At 40.1% G+C, this 12,081-nt stretch overlaps 1 protein-coding gene across 1 annotated transcript in view; it reads right to left on the bottom strand.

The window, feature by feature from the left end:
* Window positions 1–12,081, bottom strand: part of LOC139716460 (fermitin family homolog 2-like) — a gene marked incomplete at its 3' end in the record, with an annotated part of 65,025 nt that overhangs the window by 35,020 nt on the left and 17,924 nt on the right. The window contains exons 3-4 of the mRNA XM_071628006.1: window positions 7,804–8,037; window positions 7,016–7,400 (exon numbers count right to left, since the gene is read on the bottom strand). Of these exons, the coding sequence (XP_071484107.1) occupies window positions 7,016–7,400; window positions 7,804–8,037 (619 nt within the window). The remainder of the gene's footprint in view (window positions 1–7,015; window positions 7,401–7,803; window positions 8,038–12,081) is intronic.

Genomic DNA, 12,081 nt, shown 5'->3' with positions numbered 1-12,081 from the left:
TCGTAGTTACGGGGGTGGGGGGGGGGGGGGGCAGAAGCTTAACCTCGAGGTTTCGTAACCTCGAGGTTAAGATTCGTCGTGTGGACACACGTCGTAGTTAGGGGGCAAGAGCTAAACCTCGAGGTTTCCTAACCTCGAGGTTAGGGCCTGCCGTCTGAACATAACTAGAGAGTCGCTATAGTGACTCCATGCATCACCAATGAAGAGAGAGAAGCCCCATTAGCCCCTCAAAGTAACGTAATGTGGTTTTCTTTTTAACAAGATTCATCAACTTCCACATGTCATTCTGTTGAGGTGTATTCGTTTCACAAATTCTACGCATACCGGTAGTTTATTGTGCGTTAGTTTCACAGATTTCTCTAGTGTAGCCTTGTCCCTGATGCTGATAATCAAACATGCATAATTGGAAAGAAAGATATGCAGAAAGGATCAGTATGCATGTACAAATGTAGATGTACGTACAGTTGCCTTTTTATTCTCTATTCTCTAAAGATAAAACTTCGAAAAGCACATCACATGCAATGGCTAAGAAATGTGTGTGGCGGGTTTGTCATGATGTATCCGAGTATAAGTGCACTAATGCATTGACCTAGATATCAGCCACTTTGCTAACTGTCATACTTCATGACACAGAGCACACAAGTTAGAAAAACATGTCCACTCTGCATGGGCATCAAAATAAACCGCTTTTATCTGTGCCTTTCTTACAGTTTGTATTCATGAATCTATTGTTCCTTTCCATTTGTGCTGTTCATCCCCCTCACAAGATATTGCTCTCTTTATGCGGTGAATGCTGCAAAACCTGCGTTTTTATACTGAAGGCATATAATCACTGCACAGTAATGTAGAAGCGGAGACGGTTCATCCAAATCCAATCAGTTCTGAAGGTCTTCACACATGAGAATGGGTCTGTTTTTATAATAATCATCACGAACACCGTAGAAAGAAAGAGGAAACGCAGAGATGGTGGGGGGGGGGGGGAAGGGAGGGAATCGCTTTCGGCTAATAATCTCTGGCTAAATATGACCCCCCCCCCCGACTCTTGCAATGAGCCATGGCTTGACAAATGAGCCGTACGCCTCTGGAATGGGGACTGTGTAGGTGTAGTAGGGCTTCATTAATTACCTCTCCAAGAGCCCGACACAGGGGACGCATTACTGCAGGCCTCGAACCAAATAAAACAACAACAATAACAACAAAAGAATCTGTCCCAGAGGATTTAGAGCAATTGAAATCGATAAGAGAAGCTCACTTGCATAAAAGCTATTTAAAGTCTGAATCATTCAACTTCATTCAAAGCAAACCCATTTGTATTTATTATTATCATTATTCATGCTATGGTCTATGGGCCCTACACTCTAAATACATGATGTAGGCCTACACATACACATGAAACTGACTATATGAACACACACTAGGTATGATATGTGTTAGCATTGCAGTACGTCTATATGCTCTGGATTTCTAAGGCAGTTTAATGATATTATAGAATCCATACAGACAAACACTGTAGGGGTAAGCAATTGTATGCTGGTTCTTTAAAGGGAAGCAGTCCTGAGATTTTCACTGTACTGATAATTAAGAAGAGTAAAAAATATAACCTTTCACCAATTTATACGCGTGGACATCAAAAATTGTCTCCGTACGCGATTTTTAAGAAATAATTCCTGCAAGCGATCGTGTAAGAGCCTGCCAAAAGGTGCAACGTCATTGATGCCCTACTCTCAAGTTGACAGCCGTGCCTCAGAAAACCAATTTAAGTGTTCAAAATGATCATATCTGATTTTTTCATAAAATGTGACAATATGTGGTTTTATTATTTCAAACAAAATATTTCAAGCATATTTATATATACAATTAATATAGAAATAAATAGTAAACATGTATTTATAAATAACTAGGGATGACGAGCAGAACACCGCTGGAAAGAGTTGTGCATCGATGACGTATGACTCTCCGCCAAGACTTGCTCATTTGCAGAGTCACACTTATTTAACCGAAATGTACGAGCTTATTTGGTGATTTGAAAGTTTGTTTTTGATGAAAGTAGTTCATTGGAGGTACCAACAACAACATATTTTTTTTAATTTCGTGAGGACTGCGTCCCTTTAAATCTGTGCATCATTACAGCAGCACTCATCACATTTACAATATTACATGGATGTTAGTTCAGAGCAAATTTCTAGTTTGCTTTATACTGTATTTGAATGTCACATATGAAGGTAAACAAGTAAACGTTCAAGTAGCAGTGAGCTTCTTACAAACATTTCATAATTACATGATTTTCAAATTTGGCCGCCATCCTGTACTCTCGTGACTACATTGACTCAGTTGTGTCACCACTGGTCTGTGTATTATCACGTGCACTATGCATAAATTTTGCCAGAAATCTTTGCAGAGGCACTTATGAGCAAATTGGTTGAGAGTTAAAGGAGACCTCTGGATGATTTTCAAATTTTTTCATTTGAACAACTATAAATTAGTTATACTGAGGACAGAGTTTCAGAATTTGTGATAATTTGGATGAAGAATAAGAATATTTTCAAAATTTAGAACAAATTGCAATGAACAAGGATGATGACATGGCAGAGTCACCATAAGAATGCATGAGTTGGGGCTCAAGGAAACAGAACAAAAGAAGAAGGCATGCATAGATTATGCACAGGTGAACTTGCAAGCAAGTGGTATTGTAATGGAATAACACTGCAACATTTCTGAAATATGTGAACCTCCTATGTCATCATCCTTGTTCAGTGTAATGTGTTTAAGGTTTTTCAAAGTATTGTTTCTCTGCTAAAGAACCACAATAAATTCCACAAATCTGTACATGGAGTTGTCGATTTATGTACTACATGATGTGAAATTATGAAAATCGTCTGGAATGTCCCTTTAAGAGGAACACCCTCTAAACCCTAACCACATAGAAAGAAGTTGGTTGGCGAGCTCATGCTCAAATGTGCTAGAGACACAGCACAGGAAGCTATCTTACCACAAATACCACCCACTAAATCAAGACTATTATTGACTGTCAAGCAATGCACTTGACTTTTCAAACTTTTCTTCAAATTGTTCCATCAAAGCTTTTCTCCAGAAGCTCCTCTGGCATGCTGGCATTCACCTCACACTCATCACAGTCCTGTTTACCCACCCATAGGCCAACTGGCTCCTTCAGAGAGTCACTATCAATTAAAGAAGACTGTTAAGGCCAGCCCAGGGGTACATAAACACAACCAGACCACTAATGTGACCCAGCGCAGAGTGTGAGGTCACGCAATGCCATTTTGGTAGACGAAATGGGATGAAGCTTTTTGGAAAGGAACATGGCAGAAAAAATGGATACGCTACTGCAAACTTTCAGCAACTGAAGTATTAACATCATCAGCAAAATCTATCAACACAAAATGGAGCCAGTGATCTGTACATTTGATTTTTTTTCCCTCCTCATCTGTTTTTTTTTTTTCTGCCAAAGTTCCATCTCTTTTTTTTTTCTTTGTCTCTTGGGAAATTAAGACATAATTTCATGGGAGTTTGGGGAGAAAATTGGAAACATAGCATTTCTGAAGAGTAATGTACAGATGGCTCATCAATTTTGTCACATACTAACAAATGTTTCCCATAAACTGTCTGGAGATGTCAAGCACGGTCAAAGGTCACAGGTCACAGACATGGGGGATTGGTCTGTTGTGTTTGACCCCCACCCCAAAGCTCTTACTGTTGCTGCAGTGGCCTCAGAATTGGGAGCAAGCCAAGAGATGTGCAACAAGAGCACACATAATAATCAAGGGATACAAAGAGAGGGAATACGTGATGACATTAAAGCCAGTTTTAATGGTGGTGATGACATGTAAGACATTGATTAATGAATTCAAATCACAATGATTATGATGATCATTATCATTCTATTTCAATCATTGATACTATCATTGTTAATATCATGATTATCGTTATCAGCATTACCATAACCATTATCATCAATATTTGATATTTGTACTACTGTGTAGTTGATTTCTGTACAGAGTGATGAAAGCCTAGTCCCTACAGGAAATGTAGAAGAAAGATTTAAGACTGAGGTCTATGTGTAATAAACTCTCCACATGAAATACAGTTTGGTCTGTCTCATTGACTGTTGGATAAGTTACTCAAATATTAGGAGGAAGACTGTGGAGATTAAAGGAACAACAAATTCTTTGGTTCACTAACACACTAACTCAATCAATACTTTATGTTTTTCCTTTGTGCTAGTTATGTAGCACTCGGGGAAAACTTTTCCACTCTGATGCATGGTTTCCATAGAAACAAGATACAGGGCGCTCGTCCAAATCTCTCCTCCACAAACCTCAGACACCATGTGGATCAATATATGTCCACCCAGCTAAAAGACTGTCTTCGTCTTGTGTGCATTTAGTCCTGAAACCACTTTTGCTAAATTGACATGTATTCTAAAGCAGACACAGGAACAGCAAAAAGTGCCTTTTATTCGACCAGCATCTCGCATCGATATTGTCAACTTGGGGGCATCCCTCCTGAAACTTAATTTCCTGTGTCGTGTATCAAACTTACAATTCATACAATAGATATGAGAAAGAGAAACAATACATACAACCATGTCCTAACAGTGTATATCACAGAGCAGGTTGACAAAGAATAATAGAGAGAAAGAGATTAAAAAAAACAGAAATGTAATACAAGCATCAATGTGAGAAACAAAAAACCACCACCAACAAGAGCCAATATCTGCTTAGACATTACGTCCTCCTGCTTAACTATCTCAGGATCACTGTTTCACAAGCTGCCACTGACATTACATAACCAATGGTATTGATAGACATAAACTGGCAAAAAGAAGACAAAGCAGAAGAAGGAGGAGGAGGAGGAAGAGGAGGAGAAGGAGAAGAAGAAGGAAATTTGGCTGGTACAGAGAGGGTGCAACACACTTTGCCTTCCAAGTCTCCACTGTTTGTTGTAGGAGCTACTGCAGAGGCCTGATCGCTGTGCCATGATGAACAAAATGTTCAACAACATTCCCACAATCACTTCATCCCCCTTGACACACGAGCCTCAATGGGTTTTTTCGGCAGCTTTGAGGTAGCAAACCTCAGACTCCAAATCAGACTCGCTTGCCGCGGTGAGAGACGGGTGGCGGTATGGAAAAAAAATTGGAAAAGGAGCTCGACAGGTTATGATCAAATTTTCTTGAAGCAAGCCTCATAGGTTTGTCTCAAGGGATGGTACATGCCCAGAAGGCATTTTCAGAGTCTAGTTTTCATGTACAATCCCTAAGGGAAAACCCTAAGTCTTTACAAGCTAAACCCAAAATAAGCCAGATGCAAGGTCATGTGTATATTACATGAATTCTGTATGGCTACAATTTGCTTTGCATTGAAAGGGTTTAATAACGTATATAATGACCTTATTTTAAGCACACCTTATCAATCATTGCTGAGACAAATCATTTTAAACAGCACTCATTGAATTTGGCCCTCAGGTCCACTGGTAAATATGCAGTTTGAAGAATATGAAATATAGCATCCCTTGAGAACATCTTTCAATAAACATACACAATGTAATTTATCATCACCAACCTTCACCCTCTAGGATGTGAGTGATTTTGTGCCTTGCGCACTTATGTTCGCGCACAATGTAAAGATAGTGTTTTTATGGTGCAACCTGCTAACACTCTAAGTTGTGGAGCACCTGCTACATCCACCATTTATATACTTGTATTTTTCTTTATTGTTATTTACAAGCTAGTTCACTTCTTCAAATAATCTCTTGTACCTTGCCAGCATTCTCTTCTGAACGAAATGATAATAATATTAAAGTATAGGAAAGATTGAAGCAGTTCACAAATGCAAGGGTACATGATGGTCAGATGATTATCAAGACTTTTTTTTTGCTTCAACATTTGATTGATAAACAAACACACCCAACTTCTCCCTTCTAGGTATTTGAAATAGGTGCCTACAATTCAAAAAGTCTACCATATACATGTATATCCCTGGGGTACCCCATTCCTAAATTTTGAAAATACTGTGTCATTGCTGTTTTTGTATATAGCTAATGACACACTCGAGTTGCAGAGATTGTACTACCTGTTCATTTTCGTCACACCCCAAGATAAGCATGATTCAAAGTTCTGAAGATGAGAAAAAGGAACAACAACAAAACAATTGTGTGTGCATATTTGTATAAGGGTATATGTTATTGCAGGAAAAAGCGAGAAAGGGAAATATACTGACTGCAAATTTTGGGAAATATGGTGTTCCAAAATGTGAAACGAAACCAAGACACTGGGTGTGAATTTTGAAGCATAGAGCCAGGGGGATTACCCCTTGGCTTGACCTGATCCAGAATCCATACTCCCGTGCGACTGTCAAAGTAAATTTCTTCCACAAGATCTGTCACCAGATGGACTTAAGAGCTGATGTTGGGAATGGGCAGAGGGGAGGGAATATGTTGACTTTTGGTTTGATATGTATACCCTCAGAGGGCACCAGCAAACCAAGGGGTACCAGGAGCCATCCTGCACGCTACGTTTGTCGCTCACTTCGCACTCATACTTGCAAAATGCAACAGAGTGTCAACCTAATGGCTTGTTCTATTCTGACATAAGCAACTTTAACACTTTGTTTGCTTTGAGAGCTGCTTGGTATGGAATAATATAACATTGTATACTTTGTCCAAAGTCCCCGGTGTTGAAAGGGTTAAGAAGCTATTTTGATTATAATACCCAACTTTGCTACCTTACATCCCACCATGACAGTCTCCTTGTTTCTTGTTCCTGAAACCGAAATTACAGAATTATATGCATCAATGTTAAACACTGGCAGTCTCATGGATGCAAGCAAGCAGACTGCTTCCAGTCGGTGAATGAACTGAAATCTCATAATAATGTCCGTTGCACTCAACTTAACTCTGCACCACTGAGGCCCAGACTACAGTGTATGTTGCCACTGATTATCTGTGATTCCAACTTCTATGCATGATATAACTTCAAATGTGGTTTAAAGCTTACCCAGCATTGATGGCAGCCTTGTCTTTGTACGAGGAGGGTCTGATCAAGCCCTCGAGGGCCTCCCGGCTGGGCTTCTGCGGGCTGATCACCAGCGACGTGTTAAGGTTCTCTATGCTCCCGGAGTAGTTGGATCCAGAGCTGTAGGCTGGGTTCCCATTCTCTCCCATCGGTGTCCGGTAGTTGCCCGGCGACGGCCGCCGCGTGGGCGTGGACGGGCCGATGCCGTCCAAGCTCCCTATCGACGCGGCCTCGTTGCTGTTGCTGGAGGCCATCGAGTCTCGGTCTCTGTCCTTCTTCTTCCTGCCGCTGCCCCGGTTCTTACCGTTGCGCTTGAAACCCTTCTCTGGCTTACGGAGGAGCGACATTTCTTCCGAGTGAGGTACACCTACATTGAGACATTTGAATAGAATAGACCCAAACTGTCATACCAGCTAGAATTCACTTTCTTTTCTTTAGGTATTTTCTTCCAACATTTGTGTGTATTCAATATTTATCACTCCTTCCACTTTGGAACATACCTTGTAGCAAACACATACAGTATATATCTTTTATGGTTGAAACATAAGTCGGTAAAAATCATCGCCATCGTAAATTACGCTGTTTTCAACCGAACACTTTGATAGTATTTAACATGTATTCTGCGAGGACAGTAAAGCTTTCGAATATATTGGTAACAAAAAATAATTGCTCAAAGAGGCACTCTCCTCTGAGTCCCCTCCAACTACTACATGAGCGACAGTTTCACTCTATTCAATCAAAACGGCGTTTGTAACAGACTGACGACTTACGTAATTCGGAACATATTTCTTGCACGGCGTACACGATGTTCTTGGAAAAGTTGACACGGAGGTCGATGAGCTGCATGTCGGGCAGTTGCACTCTTAGCGTCTTGTGGCAAGGTGTGAAGTGGAGTTTGGCGCCCGCCTGAACCCCGTAGTTGTTCAGGGTTAGCCTTGTCTTCTTCAGCCACACCTTTTTCTCTTCCCACCATACCATGTGGTCAGACCAGTCTATCTGCACACCTAGAATGGATTGAATGAATGCAAAAACAAGCGAGGCAGTTAAGTGTCATATCAATCATATCTCAAGTTTATGCAGCATACCATGCAGAAATGACAGTTAATCTTACCTTCTATATCATTGAATAACAACAACAATCTTCTTGGCAATACCAACATTCTAGCACATTTATACAATTCACTTGAATTTTCCTGATCCTGATAAAAGCAGTTATGACTATATTGCATTTTGTTTCACATAGAGTAGAGGAAAAGTTGGGCAAACATTGAATTTCAGCAAAATACTGTGACATTATGTATCTTTAAAAAATCAGTGTAATTCTCCCATTGTATTGTGTTAAGTTATGCTTGATTGTTCTTCTCGTGCATTTAAACATCATAATACATATCAGCCAGCCAAGTTAGAAAATTTCTGAAATAGATCAACCTCCACAACCAAAGCCTGCATCAGACATCAGACCATCCTCAATTCAGAGGGCACATTTGTTTTGTTTTGTTTTTGGTCTGCAATTTCACCCAAGGTACACGACTTCTGTGATATTGCTGTTTTGAAGTCACAAGTGCAAAGCAAGCACAAACTCCTACTCAATATAGAAGCTAAAATTGTGAAGAGAATACCATCCACATGTCATACAGAAAACAAAAAATCAGAATGAGCTTCTGTGAATAGAAAAGCAATGAAAAAATTGTACAGAATCACAACAAAAAAACTAAGACTGCACTTGTGATAAACACACACACACACACACTCAAGAAAACAAAGTACATCAATGTACGGAATGTAAGCTCTCGTTCATCATCTCCTCAGTATAATGAAACATCATCTTGCTGTTTTTGCCAGAATTTCAATCTTGAATGGTGTCGGGAGACCCCGTTCAGCTCCCAGGGGCCAACTTCAGCCCTGTCTACAGCTCATCAATCACGAACAGCAGAGGGGACGAAAAATGTTTGGGGGTGGGGGGGAATCATGAATTACCCAAGAAACCTGCACGCTCAGTTTGTTTCTCTGAGCAGGGATGAAACTATAGAGATGGAGGCTCATTTGGAAGAAATGTGTCATGTTGCTTAATGGCCCACGCTAAACTACAATCACCATAAGTGTTCTTATTCAGAATTGTAGGTTCAGAGTCTACCACTATAGATTGTAACTACTGGTATGTCTTTCGAAACCAGCACCGATTCAGGAAAGGAGGGAGAAGGGTCCTGGCTGAGTTGTTTTTCTCTTTCACAGAGTAATGTTTTGCGTTTTGTCTTCATTTCTCTCATCTTCAGTTATTTTATGCATGCTGACTGTTCATTCAAAAAAAAAAAGTAGATGTACTGGATGTACCCTATATACAGGGCCTACAGCAGTGTTGCTTTTAATCATGGGCAAATTTCTTTTTCTATTTTACTTTTGTTTCACGAATAAAGAAAGAACTATTAAAATAATACCATCTTCATCAGTCCTGTCTTATTTCTTTCTCTCTAAGACCTAACAAATCTGCCATGAATGGAGAAATAAACAAACTTGAAAACTACACGTATGCAAAATACAGAATATACTAGGACGTACCTATCCCAGGCCAGAATGCATATCATCTACTGAGTATAACTCATCTGTTGCCTAGTGACACTGCAGGAGATTAACATGAATCATTCAGCATAACTGCGTCTTCTTCACAACCCGACACATGCCACTGAGAAGCAATGTGTAGCCTACCCAGCGTAGGAAGGCGGGTATGACCACGACACGAGACGACAGAGGAAAAGAAGCGCAGAAAGTAGGGTTTATAAAGGGATTGTATAGTTTTGATTGAGACCAAACTTCAGGTTTCTAACTTTTTTTGGTGAGAAATATCTTTTAGTGATAAACCTCTCATAAAATATGAAAGAGCATGTAATTCCAAGAGGAATTCAACATTTATTAGATGAAAATTGGTTCTAAAATGGCTGAGATATCCAAAACAGAGCAATCCTAATAAAAGGTGTGATCCACCTTTTATTACGATCACTTTGTTTTCAATACTTTGTTTCAGGATGTCTCGGCCATTCCAGAACCGACTTTCATCAAATAAACTTTGAATTCCCCTTAGAATGGTATGCTCTGTACTATTTCATAGGTGGTTTCTTTGTATCTCGCAAAAAGTTAAAAGCCTAATCCTCATCTCTACCAATACTATACCATTTCTTTAACCAGTCACAGTATTAGTCATATCAAAGCTGCCATTGCACCTTGACCCATCTATAGACAAGTTTCATAAGAATTACACTGCCAGCAATTCTCTGCTAAACAAAAAAAAGTCAAGTTCAATGTCAGTGCTGTAGGACACCAAGGGAAAATAATGGTAAATCCATGACTTATGTCAATTTATGTGGACACGAGGTGAGTGCCATCATAAATTGTAATATTCCTCCTGCAGAAAGCACCCAATGCTTTTGTACACTGAGTATGTCACTAAACATCTTCATTTATGTTCATTTCTTTTTACCCACGCCGATGAAAATCGGCAGGGGGTTATGTAAAGGGTTCCGTATGTTTGTTTGTTTGTATGTTTGTTTGTTTGTTTGTATGTTTGTTTGTTTGCTTATTTGTTTGTTTGTTTGTTTGTGTACAAGATAACAAGAGAACGGGTAAACGGATTTGCACGAAATGTTCAGGGAATGTTTGGATAATGACAGGAAAGAATCGATTAGATTTTGGTGATAATCGGTTGACCCTTGCAAATTCTGTGTGACCTTGAAGTTTTGACCCCATGGTATAGTGACCATTCCGAAAATTTCCCGTTTCTCACTTTGCGATTTTCCGCTACCATACGAAGACATAAACTCCCCAACGATCCGACTTCGCTGCTCAAATGTTCGTAAGAATTCCGAAATTTACGTTTAGGCCTATTTGAGGGACTATGTCCTTCTAGATTTATGAAAGTTCGTTCTCCGTCATCACAAACTGGCCCGTATTTTGATGATTTTTCAAATTAACATTGATTGTTTTTTTCGTTGGAGGAGCATTTTGCTCGGTCGCAGTCACACTGCACGATATGCGTGCTCAATGTCAATGCGTGTGCAAGGCTGCTGAAAATGCATCGCGCTCTACACTGTTGGTGCAAAATTGCACCGGGGACGTTGCGGAGCTCGTTGGTGGCCGAATACTGGTGCAGTAGACATTTGCATTCAACCCTTGCATTGAATAATTCCCGTAGACACTAATCATAGGGGTAATTGCCTAGGGGGTACGTAAATTTTGTTTTTCTTTTTTGCTTTTGTGGATACCATCAAAGATCGTACACTCATACGACCTTTGATATTTGATGATTTTTCAAATTAACATTGATTGTTTTTTTCGTTGGAGGAGCATTTTGCTCGGTCGCAGTCACACTGCACGATATGCGTGCTCAATGTCAATGCGTGTGCAAGGCCGCTGAAAATGCATCGCGCTCTACACTGTTGGTGCAAAATTGCACCGGGGACGTTGCGGCGCTCGTTGGTGGCCGAATACTGGTGCAGTAGACATTTGCATTCAACCCTTGCATTGAATAATTCCCGTAGACACTAATCATAGGGGTAATTGCCTACGGGGTACGTAAATTTTGTTTTTCTTTTTTACTTTTGTGGATACCATCAAAGATCGTACACTCATACGACCTTTGATATCATCACACTCTCGGCTTGCTATAATCAAAATATCCCGCAAGAAAACGGCGTATTTCTCGATTTTTAGCGCTTTTTCCGCGACCCGTCGTGTAGACAATACTCTTAAAACTGGACTTAATTCGCGCGCGCTTGGAAAAGTTCCGATTCTGCACTTTTGACGGTGGAATTTGGGATTTTCGATGGATTTTTGGAGGAGACTTAAGGACTTTCCTGTACGTGAATGAGTGTTAATACCGTATGTGTAATTATGTGATTTGCGTGTGATGTGACTGTAGAACCAAAGATCGTACACTTCAGTGTACGATCTTTGGTAGAACTCACCGGCTGGTGATAATGCACACTGGCAATTAAGTGGCCAAATTCTGGTAGATGACCGAATGCACATTACAACGTATGTTTACCCCGACTTTGTAC

Source organism: Diadema antillarum, unplaced genomic scaffold, assembly GCF_040938485.1.
Source record: "Diadema antillarum isolate AM-2024a unplaced genomic scaffold, OU_Dant_1.0 scf00000065, whole genome shotgun sequence".
NCBI classification, from domain to species: domain Eukaryota; kingdom Metazoa; phylum Echinodermata; class Echinoidea; order Diadematoida; family Diadematidae; genus Diadema; species Diadema antillarum.
The sequence above is the reverse complement of the archived record's forward strand: the minus strand, read 5'-3'. Positions and strand labels throughout refer to the sequence as shown.